Source organism: Etheostoma cragini, chromosome 17 (assembly GCF_013103735.1).
Source record: "Etheostoma cragini isolate CJK2018 chromosome 17, CSU_Ecrag_1.0, whole genome shotgun sequence".
Classification (NCBI taxonomy): Eukaryota; Metazoa; Chordata; class Actinopteri; order Perciformes; family Percidae; genus Etheostoma; species Etheostoma cragini.
Genome location: NC_048423.1, coordinates 25,219,024 through 25,241,416, shown reverse-complemented (window position 1 = coordinate 25,241,416; position 22,393 = coordinate 25,219,024). Strand labels below are relative to the sequence as shown.

At 41.5% G+C, this 22,393-nt stretch overlaps 1 protein-coding gene across 1 annotated transcript in view; it reads left to right on the top strand.

The window, feature by feature from the left end:
• Positions 1-22,393, top strand: part of atp6v1ba (ATPase, H+ transporting, lysosomal, V1 subunit B, member a) — a 28,283-nt gene extending 5,890 nt beyond the window's left edge. The window contains exons 2-14 of the mRNA XM_034898570.1: positions 2,744-2,799; positions 3,475-3,573; positions 4,144-4,237; positions 4,852-4,929; positions 5,530-5,669; positions 9,396-9,497; positions 12,061-12,158; positions 12,785-12,908; positions 15,372-15,522; positions 17,129-17,211; positions 18,597-18,701; positions 19,978-20,107; positions 21,909-22,393. Of these exons, the coding sequence (XP_034754461.1) occupies positions 2,744-2,799; positions 3,475-3,573; positions 4,144-4,237; positions 4,852-4,929; positions 5,530-5,669; positions 9,396-9,497; positions 12,061-12,158; positions 12,785-12,908; positions 15,372-15,522; positions 17,129-17,211; positions 18,597-18,701; positions 19,978-20,107; positions 21,909-22,051 (1,403 nt within the window). The 3' untranslated portion in view covers positions 22,052-22,393. The remainder of the gene's footprint in view (positions 1-2,743; positions 2,800-3,474; positions 3,574-4,143; positions 4,238-4,851; positions 4,930-5,529; positions 5,670-9,395; positions 9,498-12,060; positions 12,159-12,784; positions 12,909-15,371; positions 15,523-17,128; positions 17,212-18,596; positions 18,702-19,977; positions 20,108-21,908) is intronic.

Genomic DNA, 22,393 nt, shown 5'->3' with positions numbered 1-22,393 from the left:
CTTTTTCCCTTCATATAATGATAGGCTACTATGTAGGACCAGGGTTAGGCCTTTAATCCCTCTGGAACTACCCATTCAAATAGTAGACTCACTTCAGACCCGCAACCGAATGGCTGAAAGATTTGCTAAAAGGAATCGACCTTAAAAACAAAACTATTAGAACATATCAAATGATGATGGACTGTACGCTGCATTTAAAATGTCCTCAGTTCCAAAGGCAGTTGGCCAAATTTCACACACAGCCCAAAAATTACAGCAAATTGTCAATATTTGAGTTTAATTTTTCGTTCTATATTTTCAAATAATATATTTTTTAAAGATGTCCTAAATTAGTTTAAAAAAATGGTATTTACTAAGAAGGAGAGTTTGCAGTAATGTCATATTAATGTATTAATGTTAATGTATATTGTTTCACTGTGTATAGTTATATTATCTATTATAATTAATTGTTTTGGTGGATTTAAGACTCAAGTATTGATTTAAAAAATATTTTATTGTTTTAAGAAATAGTTGCCCGAGTCTGTTGTCAGAACTTTATCCATGGCAAAAGTCTGTTATACAGAAATTGAACAGATCGTTTGATTGAATCTGTTTTAACATAGCACCATAATAATAAAATGATAATTAATGTAGAGCAAAACAGATTAATATGTATGAGAACTTGAGTCATTGATCAGAATCTGGGCCCTGAGGCAGGAACGGAGATAGAGAAAGGCTGATTAAAGTAAAACTCAATTTATTTTGGAGAGGAAAATGTTTTTTTTTTTTTTTATGTGTGGTGCCCTTGGTTTTTATCATCACACTTGAGCCATCTTTTCTCTTTCTCTCTCTCAACAGTCTCTGCCCCCAACCTCCACCACCATCTCCCACTCCCCCCCCCCCCCCCCCCCCCCACACACACACACACAGACACACAGACAAACACACTTTCTGTATTGCTAAAAGAAGGTGAAATGCAGGTGTGTGTGGGAAATGGCTGTAATACTGTATTGCATTGACAGGTTATTTAGTTGGCCTCTGCCTAATTAGTGGCATAGTGGATGCACCCCGCTAAGCTTTAGTGCTTTATGGTCATAGCAGTCTGCTCTAATTTCCTCGTGCCTTTGATATTGGCCCTGAGATTGACGGTCGGCACAAAAAGAAGGAACACCAGACCATGATAAAAAAAAACAGTGGAAACAATGGCGGTCTGCAGATGTGCACAGGGACCGTGATGGGAGGGCGTCAATGGATTTCTTGCAAAGCAACGTAAATTGTCTTTCATGTCAGCAGAGTGAATGTTAATGCTTCTATCAGAAAAAGGAACATGTTCCAGTAGGTCCTGACCCTCTGCCCCTCCGTTTGTCTCTACTAAGAATCTTGGGATGGTTAGAGCCACTTAGCACTCCAATAATCCAGTACAGCTGTCTTTAGTTTGGCTCTGTGATTTAAAAGAGTGATTTATGATTAGCTCCTGAGACATTCTACCACAGGTTGACTATAATGACATGCATGTTTAGGTTTGTGTGAACGCTGTTCTTGTTTAGGGTACCGACCGGATTACGTTGGTACTACTAAGGAACGATTCAAGTTCAATCCAACGATGCCAGACTCTGGTACCTGGGAGCGCTAGCTTACTGGTCCTCTCTGCATGTTGACAGAGAGCAAGGCCCCGACACACACACACCTACTTCAGCAGTATCGACTGGTTGCGTCCATAACTCTGGAAAAAGAGACACTCGTCGTGTTTCTGTTTGCACTTTGTTATGCAAATTAAATAATATCAAATAAAGTCTTTCTGAAAACATTGGAAACATTCATTATTTATTTTGACGAATGAATAATGAATTGCAATTGCATTTTAGGTCATTTTAGGGTTGCAGCCGGCCATAAAACAAAGACGTTTTAGATATATTGGGCTGCAAACAAGCATATGCATAGGTTTGTATTGGCCTGTATTCAAATTAAAGCATGTAGAACCTTTTGGAAGTAGCCTAAATTCTTTCAAATGTGGGATTAAAAAAATGATGGACTCTTCAGAAGAGGTCATCATCGTCTGAAGGCGCTGGATGCCACAGTCCTCTGAACATGGCCATACTGAGACATCCAGAGAGAGTTGTGTGGATCTGATCATCTTAATCAGCTTTGTAGCAACTCATTTGGCGACGGCTGGAATGTAACGTACGTTCATTAATATCAAAACAGTTACGCACTAAAGCATAAAGCACAAATGGAGAAGCAAATTGCTGTTTCATATTATTCATGATCAATAAAATACACCACAGCTAGAGTAGAGGGAATTGTCAGTGTGTAATGTGTTTTTGTGACACCTTGATGCATAGTTTTCATTGCGTTCTTTCACTACAGTTATTGTGGTTTAATGTCGGAGAAGGCCACAGGCTATTTCCACTAACCTTCATCAATGATGACCCTTCAATTAGTGTTGGATTATTGTGAGGCTCAGAACTAACCACGTGTAATTGTGAACAAGTGAATTTCATGCATTTTTTCCTGACATTTGCCTGCCTTTGACATTTGGGCCTGGAAGTGCATGAAAGCTATTTAAATCGCAGCGTGAAAGGTCAGCTCGTGATTAATAAAAGTGTGGGTTGGTTAGAAAGGATGTCTACTTAATCTCATGTGGACTGGTGGCTTTCAGCGGCACCAAGAAATGGGAATATAGTCAGTATTTCCTGCATTATTCTCCTGCCTTGTGGCCTGTTAGAGTACAGAAATAAATGAACTCTGTTGTTCTCTCTTTCAGCCTACTCTACTGTGTCGGGTGTAAACGGCCCCCTGGTGATCCTGGATAATGTCAAGGTAAAGCTGCTAAGGAGTTCTGTTTTTATCACTCTTTATGTCCATGAATGAGTTCTCAAATTATTATTACTAATACTACTACTTCGGGGTGGGGGGGGGGGATCAATTGCAAATCGTAGGTATGGTGATTTGTTTTGTGATGAATTTTAAAATCGTTATTTTCCCAAATATTTGATTATTATTTACTCTGACGGCGGCTGCATCATATCTGTTTAATTACCAAAAGCAGCTACTCCATGTTATGTTCTGACAGACTGATATTTCACTTAGAAATGTCTCATGATATGTCTCTAGAAGTGTTTTATTCAACTTTGCCTTTGTGTTAAAGAAGGAAAGGAAAATCTCAGTACTCCATGATATTATTTAATCCTAATACTTCTAGAATTGCAATAAATTAAATTTGCAATATGCTTGTGAAAGAATCAAAACGCATATTGTCCGAGCCCTACTAATACTCCTATCACTACTACTACGGTGCTGTTTGCCTATGGTGAAACCTCATTTTGAGAATGTATTAATGAGGTCGGAATTGGCTACACTCCCACTCAACAAAAGAATACGTCCTAAGCAAAATGAATGGCCACTATACATTTTGCAATATTTGCTTTTTATCTGCTCTTGCATTAATAAGTTTTCAGGCAGCTGTAGTGAAACTGTTGGATCTCTTTAAACTAGTTCCCCAGATACGCTGAGATCGTCCACCTGACCCTGCCGGACGGCACCAAGAGGAGCGGCCAGGTCCTGGAGGTGATTGGAAGCAAGGCAGTTGTCCAGGTGAGAAAATCCATCCAAAATGGCTGAACGGACTGACTCCTGCAGGGCCTGCTGTTGGAGAGCCCTGCTCCTAGGAATAATCTGGACAGCACCAAATTAATCCACAGCTGAAAAAGTCCACAACAAATTCTGTAGTGCCCAGCTGTTTTAGAAAACTACTGAGCCTTTTAAAAAACTAAAACAGCAATCTGTGCCCAGTTTTGAAGTTCTCTCCAGAAATGTTTTAAAGGGAGGGTTGTTGACTTTTTCCAATATCCCTTTTTTTAATGTATTGCTTGGAATAGTCTTTACACCCCGACGACAATACATAACTTCTGGGCTCTGAAAAAGGAGGGCAAAAGTTCTGTAATTTGTAACTAACTAAATCATTGGATATGCGGCTCTTATTACAACACTGTCATTATTAAAGTACTTGTACTTGCCTGTATGGGTAGCTCACCTGGTAGAGTAGGTACCTAGTAAGTACCCTCTTTAATGGCAGGGTGTTGTTTTACTTGTTTAGCATCTGTTTACCATGCAACACTGTCTGGTAATCTTGATGAGGGGCTGGTCACGTGTGTGTTTGTCCAGGTATTTGAGGGAACATCGGGCATCGATGCCAAGAAGACGGCCTGTGAGTTCACTGGTGATATCCTGCGGACCCCAGTGTCAGAGGACATGCTCGGTATGAGCAACCCGATTTTCACATTGCATATTTCATCCACATTTAGCAAGAACACTTAACAAAATGAAGCAAATAAACCTCCTAATTAGTCCACAGTTGTTTCCAGCTGCAGAGTAGCCCTTTCAACCTTCTATCTCTGTGACACAAATATGAAAATAATGCATGTCGAGTTCTGTTTAAAAGTGTTAGTTTTTCCTTTTAATATGCTTATTCTTCTTGTGGTTTCAATCTACATGGTAAAATACAAAACTGCACTGAATCAAACCTTCAATCAGTGTGATTATCTCAGTACAGCAAGGTCGCATGTATTTCAATAGCAGAAGAAAGTGAGCCTGCTTTTGTTTTTGAAGTATCGTTAATCACGTCCATGAATTTCTAATTACTTGTACTTGTAGACTCTGCAAGAGCCATAAGAGCCTCTCTCATCTGTTTAGAGTCTGACACAAAACAGAATAGATCAGATGTGCTTGGGAGCGTCATCTAATGCATTTCATTTGATCTGTTTCTTTGTAATTATCTTTGAATTCACCTTCCAGATAAACCAAATTGTTGTTATTTTTATCAAATGAAGTCCTTAATCAACTTGGCTGAAGGAGAAAATGTTCTTCTTTCAGGGCGTGTGTTCAACGGCTCTGGGAAACCCATCGACCGCGGGCCCACGGTTCTGGCTGAGGACTACCTGGACATCATGGGTACAGCTCTCACCTGTTATCTTCCGTTTTCTAGGATAGTTTCTGAGTCAAATGGATGTCTTTAATAAGGAGGCTACATATGTCTGACTGACTAGTAGTCCTTACCTAGGTACTGTCAGGGCCCTCATACTCTGCTTCTGACTGGCTAGTAGTCCTTACCTAGGTACTGTCAGGGCCCTCATACTCTGCTTCTGACTGGCTAGTAGTCCTTACCTAGGTCATACTCTGTTTCTGATTATGTGCGACTCCCAACAAAGATGGAACAGAAGTGGGATGTCTCACTCTATAGCTAAAATAGAGAGCTCAACACACAGGGTGAAAAGAGGAGTTGCAGCAATGTTGCAGTACAACAAATTTCTTTGTTAGTTTTTTTGAAAATTAAACCACATAACCCTATTCTGGTACAACCTCTAAATACAATTTATGAACCTGAAAATGAGCAGAATATGAACACTTTAATGTCACCGACTGTAATATCTTCTTTTTTTTTTTCTTTTTTTTTTTAAGTATCGGTTTAAGCACTGTTTACTCACAGTCAATGTTTTACAAGCTTTGTTTTTGGAAAACCCCAAACAACAGCCAAGTTTGTGTGTTGTCCAGGTCAGCCTATCAACCCTCAGTGCCGTATCTACCCCGAGGAGATGATCCAGACCGGCATCTCAGCCATTGATGGCATGAACAGCATCGCCAGAGGACAGAAGATCCCCATTTTCTCTGCTGCTGGGCTGCCACACAACGAGGTGAGACACCCAAACCAGTCTCATTTTCTCCACTGGAGGAACAGTTCCTGTGATGCCTGATTACCAGCATCCTGGGAATATTTTCTGAATTAACCCAACAGCACTCCACGTTTTATATTTTTTGGGAGATAGCACAATTAAGTTTTTGAATGAAAGCTTCTAAGATCTAAATAGTTTTTTTTTGCGTTAGTTACTGTAGCTATGTTTCCATTCACACGTTTTTATCCAAATTAAGTGATACTGCATGACAAATGCCTTCTGGAAACTGGAAAATTTGATGGGATTTGATGAATATCGACTCAAAGGAAATACGTCTCATCGGAGTTTATCTTGATTGTTATTCAGCTTATGCCATATACGCTGATGGAAACGTTATTTGCTAAATTAATAATGAATTGCAAGTACGTTTTTATGGGAAGTTTTTTCCACTTTATGGTTTAATTTTTTCAGTTGTGACCTGTGTGTTCCTTTCCATCCCCTGTGTGATGTTAGGGCCATGTCACTGCGATTCGACCAACCGCCCAAGTTGCAAACGATCTTCTACTAGCCCACCCTAATATAAGGGGCCAAAACCGGCCCCGGCCCTCAAAGTAGACCGCTTGTAGTAAGCTACGTGTTAATATAGGTTACAGAGACGTAGCCTACGGTACAATACAGGAGTTTGTTGGTCTGTTATATATAGTTACAAGACATGATACAGCAAAAACTGCAGTAGTTTGTAAATAAAAAATAGTAATGAAAAATAACTTAAATCTCTCAAAGCATTTGTTTGCCTGAATGTCATAAAATGTAATCCCTCTATGTTTTACTTGATAATCATTTCTTAAGCAAATGAAAAACTGGAAATAAACTCAGACACATAGCTATTCCTGTATACATGGATATATGTAGTCCCAATGAATGATAAAAACTTTGGGATCAGTGCTTAACATTGGTGACTCAGGTCCTTCCTGTGTGTTGGCTGTTTTACTCAGGGTCACATGACAACAAATTGGCTTGTGCTTCCTTTCCAGAGATTTTGACGCCTCACAATAGAAGCGTGACTCGGTTGCCCCAAGTAAATCTTAGTAAAGTGTGTTATAGACTAGAATATCTCATGTTGTATAGATGCAGTTCAGGTAAAGTAAAACATTTGACAGAAGTGAATTGGTAAGTGCAATGGTTAGAGTTTCTAAATGACATGCCAACATTTAAATAACAGCGGCATTAAAAACACAGAAAAGAATCCAATAGCAGGAAATCCCCATTTTGGTTAATGGGGTTGGTACTTCGTCATTAAAGAAAGCAAACTTAAACCAAACTCACTGTGCTTGTTTAGCCTTCTCTGGGCTCTGATTTTAGCTCCAGTGCCAACAGGATTAGTCATACTTAAAGAAGGAGAGTGATGTATTATTTCCAGGCTAATGGAGGTTTTTGTCACAATACACCAGTTTAAGTGGGACAGCTTTGGAGATCGTCCACAAACCCCCGTCATTGTGTTCCATGAAACAATATCGATTGATTCAATCTACTGAAGCACTCCAGCACAACTGAGGTTTCTCATGGGATAGGCCATCGGCTGATCTTGATCCTCTTCAGCTGATGATGATTAAAAAAAAAAAAAAAAAAAAAAAAGGATTTAGAAACCAATGCTGGCCTCTGTATTCTTTCCCCCCCCCCATTCTGACAGTCGTGTACACATCAATGCTCAGGGACAAAAATGAATGCATTACTGACTGACAATGGTGTGCAATTCGGTCAGTAACAACATTATATTTCTTTGTTTTTCGGGAGATATCCAATGATATCCACTAAAAGCCTATTTTGAAGTTATGACTGCCATATCAACTTTACACAGGGAACACCATGTTAAAGCTTCATTTGTTATCTGCCACTATCAGTTTCCAAAATACAAGTACAAATGTGAAAATGAAAACTAATACTAGGTTTCTGTGTTAGTATAAACAGTAAGAATAATATAAATTTATTATATAGATGTAATCAGAGTGTTGCATATTTCTGACTAGGACTCTCCACATTTAAGTTAAAAGAGGATGTACTTGACATTCAGAACATTAATATAGCAGTAACAAAATATTTACTGTGTAGTGGAGTAAAGAATGAAGTCACACCGTGTGAAGTCAGATTAAGATTTACAACCAAACCAGATTGTACAGAGCAAATATGTCATAGAATCAGTTTCTTTAAGAATTTATTGTGTTATGAGCATAAATACAGCCGTCAACCCCAATCTCATCCGCAGTTGGAAAATGAATGGTCCAAAGTGACGCTGTGGAACGGGCCAAAGAACCAGGGTGTGTGTTGTCCGCCTAATGAGGACCGGCTTGTTGTGCCATCGGGATGGTGTGAACATTTGGCTCATTGTTTGAAGAATCACATGTCACAGAGGTCAATCATGCGTTGGTGTTGTGTATGGGCCAGGTGCCTAAACCCGGGGGTGCATGGAGAGGCCAGGCCAGATCAACGCTGTGGCCATGACATTATGTGATCAGCGTGAAATTCCTCTTTCATTCCTCATGACGTTTCACACAGACTCTTCCCTCTACTGGATTAATTAGTTTCAGTACACAAGTTGGTTATGGTTTGTTTAACAAATGTAGAATTAAAGACTTGATGAGTTGTCTTTGTGAAGTCTTTAAATGGAATACTTCAAGCATAAGCCGATATCCTAAATTGGTACTATCCTTAATTGATACTTTTTTTGATACCAATTAATGAAACAAAAAGAAATTACAACATTACACATTATCGCACAAAAAATGTCCAGCTCCGACAACGTGAGCCGTCTCTGTGTAGCGTAGAGTTTTTCTTGTGTCTCTACGACGTGTAACGTTAGACAGCCAATCACAGACAGTATTGGATCTAGTAGAAGCATGCTGCATGCTGATTGGCTCTCTGACACTGATGAGATTTACTCCTTTTTTAGTAAACGACAAGCCATTTTTAGATACTCAGTACTTTAGAGGCTCGGGGCCTAAAAAACACTGACTTTGGATCCCAGCCCTATTGTTAACACATTCCATTAAAGGTCCCATGGCATGGTTTTTTAACATTAATATGCGTTCCCCCAGCCCGCCTATGGCCCCCCAGTGGCCTGAAATGGTGATAGGTGTAAACCGAGCCCTGGGTATCCTGCTCTGCCTTTGAGATAATGAAAGCTCAGATGGGCCGATCTGGAATGGAATCTTGCTCCTTATGAGGTCATAGGGGGCGAGGTTACCTCCCCTTTCTTTGCTCTGTCTGCCAAGAGAATTTGGCCCACCCATGAAAGAGAGACATCATGGCTTTTAAACGAGCACTGTGGCAGTTGGTCAAGGCAACACCCTGAGCCTCCACCTTGCCCCCCCTCATCCGCCTCAAAAGCTGTAGACTCAGAAATGGCACGTCCTAAGGAAAGCTCATAGTGGGACTGGCTCTAGTGGTGTGTGTTAAATGTTAGCCTGAAAATGTTTGTTGAATGTTGTGCAATCCACTGCAAAAATGAATGAAAACACCTTAAACGTCTGAAATGTAATATAAATCAATATAAAAATGTGATCACAAAACAGCGTGTGGCGTCATTGCACAAAGGTCTTCATTGGCTTAACACACTTTCACCAGCTTTATCTGCATGATTGTTTTCAGTGTAATTCAGATCATTTGATTGACAAGAGGATGGAAACATAACTTGTGTTGACAGTAAGACCTCCTGAGTGTCTGAATGCTCCTCTGTTTTCTTGCTCCCAGATTGCAGCCCAGATCTGTCGCCAGGCCGGCTTGGTGCAGAAGTCCAAGGATGTGATGGACTACAGTTCTGAGAACTTTGCCATTGTCTTTGCAGCCATGGGGGTAAGCAGACCCCCTACCTCCCCTTTCCCAATCTGTGACTCTAATCCCCCTTTTAACCCTGACGTGACACCCTCTACCTTCTCCCTTCTCTCCCGCCCTGCTTTCTGTCTTGTATTCACCAGGTGATTTCACCTTTAAGTCCCTCTCGTTACTTCTGCCCCTCTGAGCATATCCCCCGGCCATGTAGACAGGTTACTAATTCAACAGGCCCTCTAACGCTGTTAGCCCCGCAGTATCAGGTTTTCTCCTCCTGGGTGCTCTAATTCCCCCGGTTGTGACAGGTTGACCTCTAGCAAACGCACATGCTTTTGCTTCACTTGCTAAACACTAATCCTTCCTTCCTCCACTTCTCCACCAGTTCCCATCTTATTGTGCTGGCAGGAGGGTTGTTAATAGGGATTTATACAGGTCAACACATGGATATGCATTTTTTGAAAGGGCAAATTGAAGGACGTACTGCACACAGTGACAGCAATGCATATGTTTAATGGCAGTTAAACTTTTATTTATCCTGAGTAGAAGACTTTTACTGAGCTCAGATCTCCCATGGAATGACTCCTGATTAGAATTTGTTTTGGTCTTAATCCTGAATGCGAAAAATCAATGTGTTTTTTTGTCAAATTTTATTTTGACCAAAACTCTGAGAATGACGAGACTAACTACCACACTTTGGGTTTAGTTTTAGTCATGGCCATTTATTGAGTAGTGCATCAAAAAGAGTCCTCTTATACACTAAAAACAATTTGACATAAAAGTCATAACAGCAGTCAAGGTAAAATGCTAACTGCAAGGCTGAAATTCTGAATATCCAGCAAAGCACTAAACCTACTGCATACAGCTGGTGAGGACATTTCATTTGGAATTGACTTTAAGAAGAAAAGATCAAGAAAAGAAGATACATTGCTAGAATGATTGTAATGGAGGAGACAAAACTGTCCCTCTTTTTCTTGGAAAATGCATTCCAAAGTGCAGTTGAAGCTAATGTGAGCCTTCAGCAGTCTCAGTTAGTCTAATCAACTGGGGACATTTGAAAGTTCCTGCCTATTTAGGACAGAATTGCCCCCTTTCCTTGCTGAGCATCTGTACAGCAGAGACATGGCAAAAGGGGTGTTTGAACTGTCCGATAACTATTACTGCACACATTAATCTGTCAGATGTGATGTGAGTTCGATGTGACAGTCATTGTTGCTGTCGCTCCATCTCTGCTGCCTGCCTCCGTTATGTGTGCTATGTGGCCTCTGAGACTCTTCTCCTTTCTCTTGTCTTCTTCGTATTGTCTTGATTGCATGGACTGCTTTAATGCCATTGCCATTGTCTGTGCCTGTTTTTTTATGTGCCACTTCTTTGTATGATATAATCCTTTTGCTAAGGCCTGCTTACATTATAGGTGTAATGTAACTCATTTCAATATGTTGACCATTGTATTTTAGGGTGCCTACTGTCAGCTGGCCTTAATTAAAGGGGACTAGCCACAACATAATAAACTTACCTTAAAAGAGAAGACACCCACTGGCTTTCTTTAACTCAGACTGCTAAACCCTGATATCTACTTTCACTTTAGCTGTGAGATCTGTTTTCATATGAAAGTGAAAATAAACATAATATGAGCGTTTTAAGACAGATGTAGAAAAGCGCATGCATCTGTACTTAAAGATTTTAGCAACAAAATAAATAGGTAAGCATGTGAAAGACCTGAGAACACAATTCCAACTCACCACTGTCCACAATGCTCCTGTCTTGTTTGTATAGATCATACCAGTATTTCTTTAACGGACACATATTTCCTTATGACAAAAGATTTCATATGTTACAGATACGAATACAGTTAGTGTTATTTATCCCAGACGAGCAATTCAGTTTTCTGCAGTCCACAGAAACATACACATTTATACTGCCAGTCAGCAATGACAGAGACAGGAAATAAAATGATAAAATGGATGAAGTGCTGAGTGTATTGCACATAACAAATTACAATCCACCAATTTTAAACCCAAAACCAATGGTTTGTGCAAAATACATTTCATTCAAGACACCTACTTGACGTTCTGCAGCTTAATGGCCGAGGGAATGATTTGGAGCGTTTAGTGTTTTTGGGAGGCGGCAGATAGCGCTGTCCTGAAGGCATTAACATTTGTGTTGTATAACACAAGGTTTTTTTTCCAAAGATGTGGCTCAGTTATGACTTCCAAGAAGTAGTAAGATTTTGGCTCAAACAGCAGCAATTGGGTAAAAGTACCTCCACTGCAGCTTCAACTGCTAACTGGGATGATCAGCCGGTCAAATCAACATGCCAAACTACAATAACTATCATCCCATTCAACTTGCATCCCATTCAACTATCATCCCATTGTTTTCAGAACTCCAGCATGCACCTGTCCCTATCTTTGCCTTCAACTCTCCGGCGTACCTGCTGGGCAGCAGTTTATGTAACTTTGCTGTGACAGATGCATGACGCCTAGTGTTACTTATTTTATGTCTGAAAAGCTTCTTATTATTAACCTTCTGTAAAAACAGTTTAGGATCTTTCACCTCGTCTAATTAACTTGTTTAATTTGTCTGTCAGGTCAACATGGAAACCGCCCGCTTCTTCAAGTCTGATTTTGAGGAGAATGGCTCCATGGACAACGTCTGTCTTTTCCTCAACCTGGCCAACGACCCCACGTAAGATTCACTCTGAAATGATCCTCACCAATGACAACGGTAGTTGATGGATTCTGAATAATGTTGAGGAAGGTCTGGCAGTACTGGACTAGAGGTGACCCCAAATCTTTGAATATTCGTTACGTCGATGGAAAGAGCCTGATTCAACTGCCAGTCTCAGAGTTGAATCCTCACAGCAGTGTAAAGCCCAAGTTCAGATCAGAGATTGTGGAAGAGATGAGTGTAAACCAGCAGGTAGCTGCAACGTACCAATCTGTAACATTCTGAAAGCTGCCAGTTTACACCAATGCAACCTCATGCACATCATCTCCATAGCAACAACTCTTTGCACTTCTGTCATACCTTCTAACTTTCAGGGTTTTTTGTAGCTGGATTTATCATTTGTTGTGTCTAAATATGAATGTGGATAACGTTGGTGAAAGTGAGGTACTTTCTACGGCTGCATTTCTAGTGATGAAACCTTTCATTTCTCTGATTCCCTGCTTTGTTCTAATGACTAACACCCTATTCTACACACCTAATCTTATGTTCATTGGCTTCCAGTAGTCATGTAAAATGTGTTTTAGAGTTAAATTCAGACCTCAACGTGTTATGTATACAATATAACTTTTTTTGTAACCAATCAGCATCGAGCGTATCATCACCCCTCGCCTGGCGCTGACTTCAGCCGAGTACCTGGCCTACCAGTGTGAGAAGCACGTCCTGGTCATCTTGACTGACATGAGCTCCTACGCTGAGGCTCTGAGAGAGGTACCAATCCAACTCATCGTCCTTACACACACACACACACACACACACACACACACACACACACACACACACACACACACACACACACACACACACACACACACACACTGGTTACACTCAAAACATGTTCCCATCTGCACCAAGGAGTAAAAAAAAAAAAATTCACTTCTGGATAAAGGGTAGTTAATGTGGGCCCTGCTGGGTGCTTCAAAAGAAGGAAGCGATTCGCCCCAGTACGTAAATACGGCTAACCATATGCTTCTGTCTGTTAATGTATTCTCAGCATGAGGGGCAAGCTAGTAAAATGCATGCGTGCGTGTGTTTTCATGTCTTCATCTTACCCAAACATTGGAGTCTCCGTGCTCAACTAAGGCAAGTGTCAACACTGACAATGGTGTAATGATTCAGATAGACTCCCAAGACAAGACGGTGCTCACCCCACCGGCCAATAGGGACGTGGCCCCACCCTTGACATTATTTTCACAGCGAGTGAAAAATCCTGAGACACCAAATGTTGAAACCGCCCCAGCTTTTCCCTCCTGTTGGAGTTCTTCAGTAGGGATGATTGGGCTTTTCGCTGAGTGGAATTGAAAGTAAGAAAATATTTCTAAAATGCCAGACTATCCTTTAATCGTTTCTCAGAGAAAAAGAAACACGTTTTTGAGAGACATGTTTTGGGGGGGAGAAATGTTTTCACACACTGATAGCAAAAATACATATTTGAGTGTTGAAAAAAAGTATTTTGAGAGAGATTTTTCCCCCCCGAAATAATTTTAAAAAATTATAAAATTATATTTCAATGTTTTTTAGTTTCAAATATTATTTTTTGCTATTGGTATGACAACTTTCAAATATTTCTTTTCTCAAAAGGCTTTTTTTGCGATAAGTGTAACTTTTTCTGTCAAACAATTTTTTCTCCTAGATCCATTATTTTCTCTCATGTAATAAAGAAAGAAATCTAGCTCCATCATTCAGGAGGTATAGTTCCCACTGACTCTCTCTGAGTTACCAGTTCTTTGCGGCATTAACACAAAGGTGCTACACTCACTTAAGTAATGTGCTCCTGGCTGAAAGGGAGGATAGTGCCCCCCCTCCCTGTCCTCCCCTCACCTTGTGGCGGGGAGTCAGGCCCCCTCGTCTCGCTCTTTTGTGGCTATGGATTAATCATTTTGTGTTGTACAGTTTGCTGTCTCAATATGCAGTAAGGTTTTTAAATGGTGCATGTGTATATGTGTTTTGCCGTCTTGTATTTGTTGTCCCTAACCTTGGCACGTGAGCGCTGCAGCAATAGTCAGGTAGGACTCACGCAGCTCAATGGGTCTTTCAGCAGCTACAAAGAGCCAGGGGGACATTAACATGCAACCTCTGTTCCCATTCACATGTGTGAAGGTTGCGTTTAGCATTGAATAAACAGTTCAGAGATGTTTAGTCTGCCCACAAGCATGAATGGGATGCATTTTCTTTCCACCGTGCTCTTAATTCACATAACTTTGGAAACATTGCTCTGCTTTTGGTCATTTCTTTAGAGGGCCAGAGAACAGAATGGCAGCATTTCCAACCAGCTATTCGCCTCTTATGAAAGATACTTGACTCTCCAACAGTAAATGGTTTTAGTTGAATTTTTCTTCTTTGGTTAAGTGGAAGAGAAAAAAACCTGTAAGAATACATCTTCCTTAAGATACAATAATCATATCTATGGTTTGTAATGAACCCCAAAGGAAACATCAAGACAATAAAGCTGCACTTTAAGATAAACATGTTAAAGGTTGAAGTTGAAGTAAAGTTCCCATTGAGAACTGCTCTTAAAACCAAATTGTATTACCTACATGATTTGTGCAGTCAGATCAGACATATTTGAAGGGGTGGGAAGGGGTCTGCTCCAGCCACAGTTTTATAATGAACCCAAAAATATTTTTACATCTGTAGTGTGTTCTATGCTGCTTCCTGCACCACCCTGAATAAAAACCAACAAAGAAACCAGTCTGCTCTGATTGGTCGGGTTTTCCAGACTTTTGCATCTGCACTCACTCACTCAGGGGGGAGGGAAGGACTGTAACGGCACTGTAGCGCCACTTTCTACCTGCATACAGTATGTATAGTATAGTTGTGACATCACAACTGGACTGAAGTCAGCTTGTTTAAAGAAGACCATTTCTGAATAGAGGCTGGGTGGTTTCTCTGTGGATTGAGCGTTGTGATACTTTAACAGTATTTATATATCACTCTGACCTGCGTAAGTATAAAAACATGAAAATGGACATGGTAATCTCATTTTTCACTTTAAGCTTGTTCTGCTGATCCCAAGTAGCTGAACGTTTACTTATGCAGCTTTAAAATGTTCTTAAACTTAAATGCATAGTAAATGCTTGTTAACCTTGTTCCCTTTAGCTTGTGGTTTTTACAGCTCTGGTGTCGCCCCCCCCCCCCCCCCCCCCCCCCCCCCCCCCCTCTCCTCCCCTGCAGGTGTCTGCGGCCCGAGAGGAAGTGCCCGGCCGTCGAGGCTTCCCTGGCTACATGTACACCGATCTGGCCACCATCTACGAGCGTGCCGGCCGAGTGGAGGGCAGAAACGGCTCCATCACCCAGATCCCCATTCTCACCATGCCCAACGACGGTGAGAGCAGCCGCAGTACAACAAATGCTTTCTTTCAACTGTCTTGTAGGGGGACCTAGATATCAATGAACATGTTTTTTCTTGCATTCACTGTAGGGCTGTCAGTCAGTTCATGGCATGAGTGTCCTAGTGTCCTGCGATTAAATGCAAATGTATCACACATCCTCTGTTAATCTGCTAAATGTACTTTAAAAGGAACCCTTTTCCTGTTTTTGATGCTTAAGTGGTATTTGAGACTCAAAGTACTCCGGTGATAACTCAGTTAGGGGGTCCACAATATATCGACTTAATACCGTTTTTGCAAGATCACGTTGTGCAATATCAATAATTTCCAGAAAAGAATCTGAGATATCGTTTATTTAGTGTAGAGATGCGCTGGATTCTCTCTGTTGTGATCAATTTAAAGTAATACTCTAAGTAAAAGTAAGAACATGAGTGTGGCTCATGGAGACCACGAAGTTATGGAGATTCAAGAGGAAACGTTTATAGCAAAAATAATAACTCCTCGCCAGCAAGGAAGAACTTTGGCTTTGAGCCAACTGATGCTGCTCAAGCTAATGCACTATGCAGAATGTGCCATATGTTCATACTGCGCATAAGAGCAATACAACAAACCTCTTTTCTCACCTCAAAAACTGATCAAAACAAGACACTGTACAATGAGTTCATAGTAATATCCTGAAAATATCATTTATTTAATCAGGTTTTAGGGTCAGTTTGAAGAAACCCTTGTGTTGTACACAGACCTGTTGTTTTTTAATATTCTATTCATCTATTTTGATGGGTTTTCCCATACCTTTTGTCTGAATATGAATATGGATATCCTAATAGTTATGGTCAATACCGCAAAATCACATTTTGTCAATATCGTGCAACCCTAACTCGGTTCACATCAGAGTACATGCAGATAACTTGAGGCTGGAACCATCTAGAAGTGCTTTGAAACTCAACCTGCCAGTCAAAAGACCCTTTTCTTTCTAGCTCTCTGCTCCAGGAGCTTTGTCTCTGCCAGCCATCCACTTCTGTTCACGGATGCATTATGAGACCTGTAAGACCCGATCGGCGTCTCATCCCCACTGCTTGTGCATCTGTTGGATATCAGTATGGTCGTGCAGATTGTACTTTCAGTTTTATCTCAATGCTCTCACCTAAATCTCTTGGAAAGTCATTGTTGGAATTAGTGCAGTACGCAACTCAAATGGACTGATGAGACATTTCTGATGCATGCAGTTACTGTACCATAGCAACACATATGAAGAGCCTACTCATTTCTAGTTGAACTGGAGTCCCCCATCACAGCATCAGGGGTAGGTGATTGTGTCAGCTTTTACTGAACACTGCTGGTTTTCCCAAGGGCTCTTGATTCAGAGTAAAGGTCTTTAAAATGACAAGCTGACAAAAAAAGTCTTCTTCTATTTCTGTCCTATGTGTGGCATTATGTTAATGCCTGCAAATCAGTAAGTGATTACAAAAGTGTCTCAATAGTAGATGTTCTATGTGAAAGTAAACTAAACTATGTGGAGTTCACAATAATTGTACTAAAGTGCAAATACACAATTATTTGTGGGATATGTTGTGATAAAATACATTTTTTTGCATCCAACAGACATCACCCATCCAATTCCTGATCTGACTGGATACATCACAGAGGGTCAGGTCTACGTTGACAGACAGCTGCACAACAGACAGGTACTCATCAGTCCTTTTTTAACGCCGTTTCTTCAAAACGACATTCATCCAGCTTGAGATCTAGAGCTGGTACTCATTCAAGGGTCACGTGGTTCCAGTGTTAGCTCGGACATATATGTGTGCATTTTCATTTGGACATGTGGAGTGATTACTGTTCAAATGGGGGTTTGGTATTTTAATCAGGTGTGCATTCAAACTCGGGCATTACCAGGTGCAAGACCATCAAGACGCTTGACAATTCAATTCTTAGCCATCTTCAAAAAGTATTACATGCCTTTCATACAGCTAACATGCATATGACGCAGGTCTACTGACATTCGTTGGACATGCGTGGACACATTCATATAAGACAGCTGTCACAGTAAATCAACAGTAAAGTCAACTGTTTGTGACTGTTAGCAGAGACTTCATATATATACACACAGTGGGTTTTGGACGTTTGGGCACCCAAGGTAAAAATGTGTATTAATGTGCATAAAGAAGCCAAGAGAATGTTTAGGATCATTATCCATGTGTAGAAGCATCCTCTTTAACATCAAGTTTTTGTCCCAAGTTTGCTGAAATATTATTCAATCTGTTATTCCTTATACTTGTGAAATGTTCCCTGTGCCACTGGCTGCAATACACCCCCAAAGCATGATTGACCCCCCCCCCCATGCTTATCAGTTGGACAGAGGTTCTTTCATTAAATTCTGGGCCCTTTCTCGTGGCAGGGATATGTTGAGGGTTACTTGACTGCAGAAAGTAACGTTGGTCAATATGTTCCATTCAGTAAATCATAAAGGCTGTTAGCTAAGTAACTCTTATCAATGCTGTTCCTCTTTGGAAATATCAACGGAGATTGAAAAGAAGTGAAATGGAATACCGTGGGTGGGCATATCATAAGAATGTAGATATGTAAATAAGTCTTTTCTAGTCTTACCGACAACTCAACGCTCTTCTACGAAGAACAGGAACTATTCACCATTCAAACGCTTTCATACACTGTGGCCGAGGTCGCTGGACAAGCTGCCCCCTGCTTATCAGATTCACACTCACACACATTCACACTCCGATGGTGCAGCATGGGGGCAACTCGGGGTTCAGTGTCTTGCCCAAGGACACTTCGACAGTGGACTCCAGGGGCCAGGGATCGAACCACCAACCTTCTGATTGGCAACCGCTCTACCACTGATCCACACCCTGTCATATCAGTTCACATATTCATGACAAAGTGAATATATCTCTAAATGGACCTAGAATTGGACTGAGAAGAAAGCGGTGTCTGTCATTGTGTTGTTTGTTTAGTCGCCTCTTGTGTTGCAATGAAATGTTTTTTTCTCAGCGGAGTTCCCATTTTGCATTAAAACCACATGTCATCAGACGATCTCATACTTGTCTTTCAGATCTACCCACCCATCAATGTGTTGCCTTCACTGTCCCGTCTGATGAAGTCAGCCATCGGTGAGGGGATGACCAGGAAGGACCATGCGGACGTTTCAAACCAGCTGGTAACTGATCTTACATACTGTGTCTAAATAATGCAGCCTGGAGATTGGACATGATGTTTTCTTTTAATAACTAAACCTCTTACAAGGAGAATCAATGGAGTGGAAAGTGACGACATACAGATGTTTGACAACAATCCTTTGTAAAGCAGCAGTTCATGTAGACCAGACTCTAACTCCAGTCTACACAGCAGCAGTTCATGTAGACCAGACTCTAACTCCAGTCTACACAGCAGCAGGTCATGTAGACCAGACTCTAACTCCAGTCTACACAGCAGCAGGTCATGTAGACTAGACTCTAACTCCAGTCTACACAGCAGCAGGTCATGTAGACCAGACTCTAACTCCAGTCTACACAACAGCAGGTCATGTAGACTAGACTCTAACTCCAGTCTACACAGCAGCAGGTCATGTAGACTAGACTCTAACTCCAGTCTACACAGCAGCAGGTCATGTAGACCAGACTCTAACTAGAGTTTATGGTGAGTTCAGGGGACTGTTGGTAGAGCAGATTGTAGTTAAGGTTGGAGTTTTGCCCATGTAGTTGTTCAGTTGTGCCCACTGTCGTTTAGCAGTCAAAAACTGTAAAAACTACCAAACAGTTGAAGCAGAGGCTTGAACGGCAGTGTAGGGAATAGACAGGGGAGTGGCTTGACAGAAGCCAGGCAGCTTCAGACGTCACCAAAAGCAAGACGGAAAAAAAGTGTTGTTATACTAGATTTGAGGTTTTTAATTGTAGAACATGTTATAATATGTGACGGTAGGCTGTTCCAAAGCTTGGAGCAGACACAGGGTAAGCATGGCCACGGTTATTCTGGGCTAGAGTGGGGGACGGGCTGTTGTGAGGATGACCTGAGTGGTCTGGGGCCAGAGTAGGGAGTTAGCAGATATATTGAGGAGCAAGCCCGTTGAAAGCTTAAAAACAGTCTGATTTTTCTAGAATACACGTCTAATTTATACGCATTGTTTGCTAACAGTAAGCTATTTGGGACCAGGCTATTTCCCCCCCCCAAAAAAAGCGTTCATTTGCAAAAGTTACATGAATGATGCTTGAAATATTTGAGTTTGAGATTCAATGCAAAACTTATAGGAGAGGAGATGTTACAATGTCCATCTCCTCTCCTGTAAGTTTTGCATTGAATCCTCCCTCGTAGTGCAGGTGCAAAGCATGTGAACAGCATTTTGTTCTTTCTTGCTTTTTGTTTTTTTAACGAGAAAATCCAAGGAGCGACAAAGACTGCTTCCATTTGGTTAAACTAATGTCTCTGCTTGTCTCCAGTATGCCTGTTATGCTATTGGTAAGGACGTCCAGGCCATGAAGGCTGTGGTGGGAGAAGAGGCCCTCACCTCGGATGATCTGCTCTACCTGGAGTTCCTCCAGAAGTTTGAGAAGAACTTCATTGCTCAGGGTAAGAAGATGCTGAAGGAGCCATTCACACATTTTCAACCGTGTTTTCATGTTCTATTTAGAGAGGTAGCATGTCTACATCATTCATAATGGTGGGGGTGCAGGCGTTAGCTGGCCTAACCACAGCTGATAACTTTCATCTCTCGCTTCACAAAGGCAGCCTTTACTCACTTCCCATTAGTCGATTTGAAGTAAAACAAATCAACAACAATTTTTAGAATTGAAACAACAGTGAGGGTGCAACTCAGAACTTCATGGAAAAGTTGTGCTGTTTTATTTAATGCAGTGCGGGAGCAGGAGGCAGAGATGGGCACTCGAGTTTGAGACTCGGACTGAATAGAAAGAATGGATGAAATCATGTACAGAACATTTACTGTATGTAGTGTATTGTATTCTATAGAATGGGGTCAGTGCAAGAGGGTTCTTGTGATGTAATGATACGTCCTGGAGGCTGTCACATTTAGAAAGCAAATAAGTGTGGGGGGTGGAGCACTGGCAGTAGCTGTGTCCTACCTCTGTCTGCTCCATAAAGGCCAATTAAAGCTTATGTGGTAAATCGCCGTACGTGTGTGGAGATACGGACCCTACGCTGAATCCTGGAAGAGATCAACACACACACCAACCACCTGAATGTAGGGGTCGTTCAAAAAAATCAAATTGCGCTGAAACCATGCAGGAACTCAAAGTGCACCTTTTAAAATAACCTTTTATTAATCTCATAGGGATCAGGTCAGAATACATGTAAAGTGGTGCTCTGAACTAACGAGGAAGCTGACCAACAGTAGGAACAGTGCTTCTGGTTATTGAGTGTTATATATCTTTTACAGTGTGTTGCTGTGGAAAATGGAGGTTGAAGTGGCACCTGCTTTTTTAATTATGCGTTTGTTATGTATGTTTGTTTGTAGGTTCCTTCTTTGTTGCTGAAGCATACCTGGCCTCTCTTTTCTGACTAAACAAAGCCCAGTGCCTCGAGATTCCCCCCCCCCCCTTTGTACTATTATAGCATTTCAGTCAGGAGAGACTTTGTTGCAGGTATGCAGAGATTTACTAGACTTATCTTTATTAATCCTTTTGGGATGACTCCCTCAAGGAAATTGAAGTTCCAGAATCCCTTTCAGCATGAAAAGAAGAAAATGCATGATATTATATTAATATAGTCTTTGTAGATTAGACTCCATCATTATGATACATATACATTAAAAAAAAAATTCCCCTCTCACCCCTTGTGGGGTGGTATGTGTCCTCCTCAAGCTCGGGTCCTCTACCAGAGGCCTGGGAGTTAGAGGGTTCTGCGCAGTATCTTAGCTGTTCCTAGGACTGCACTCTTCTGGACAGAGACCTCTGTGTTTTACCTGGAATCTGCTGGCGTGTGTGCGTGCGTGCGTGCGTGAGTGTGTGTGTGGCCTACAGACAAAGTTAGTGAGCAGTTGGTGAAGGGAGTGAAACTTTTAGCAGCTAAAGAGTCTATTTATCTCTGGGGGTGGTGGAGACCAAACCAGAGCTACAAGACGAGGTAACGTTGGACGTGTACCCATGAGGTGGAAACAAATAGAACTCCAATGGGATGCGGATGTTGCTCTGTGTCTTCAGCTCGGGCAAACAGCACAGAATTACATATTTTGTCAAAGCCCTTATATGTAATTCACTTGTATTTATATAGCGCTAAATCACAACAGTTATCTCATCTTCCCACCAAGAGCAAGCACTATACGACAGAGGCAGGAAATGTCCATGTCGCGTAGTAGTACCAGTACCAGGAGACCTCATGTGATTCAGCATGTGGCCCCTCTTGTCTCCCTCAGGCCCCTACGACAACAGGACAGTGTATGAGACCCTGGACATCGGCTGGCAGCTGCTGCGAATCTTCCCCAAGGAGATGCTGAAGAGGATTCCTCAGAGCACCCTTGCTGAGTTCTACCCCAGGGAGTCTGCTGCCCGGCACTGAGGCCCACTAAGGGAGCTCCTGCTTCTAGTCCCATTCATTCCTTTCTGTGATCCCACCCTACAGCCCTGCACCCATCCTGAACCTTGTCTTTCTCCACTGGTCTTATTACCTCCAGTTCATCTTCTTCTCATGAATCAAGCCACCCCCCCTCCCCTACCTGGAATAATCTCCCCCTTCTGTAGATGTACTGTAGCGTATTTATGTGCTCACAAGTTGTGTATGGGAAGTGTCTGTGGTTGTCATGTCTACCCCCTTGATTGCAAAAAAGTGAACATAGCCTTCAAATTCTAGATGAGTCCTTATTTATTGGGGTGTGTTGCGGCTGGATCCACCATCTTCTTT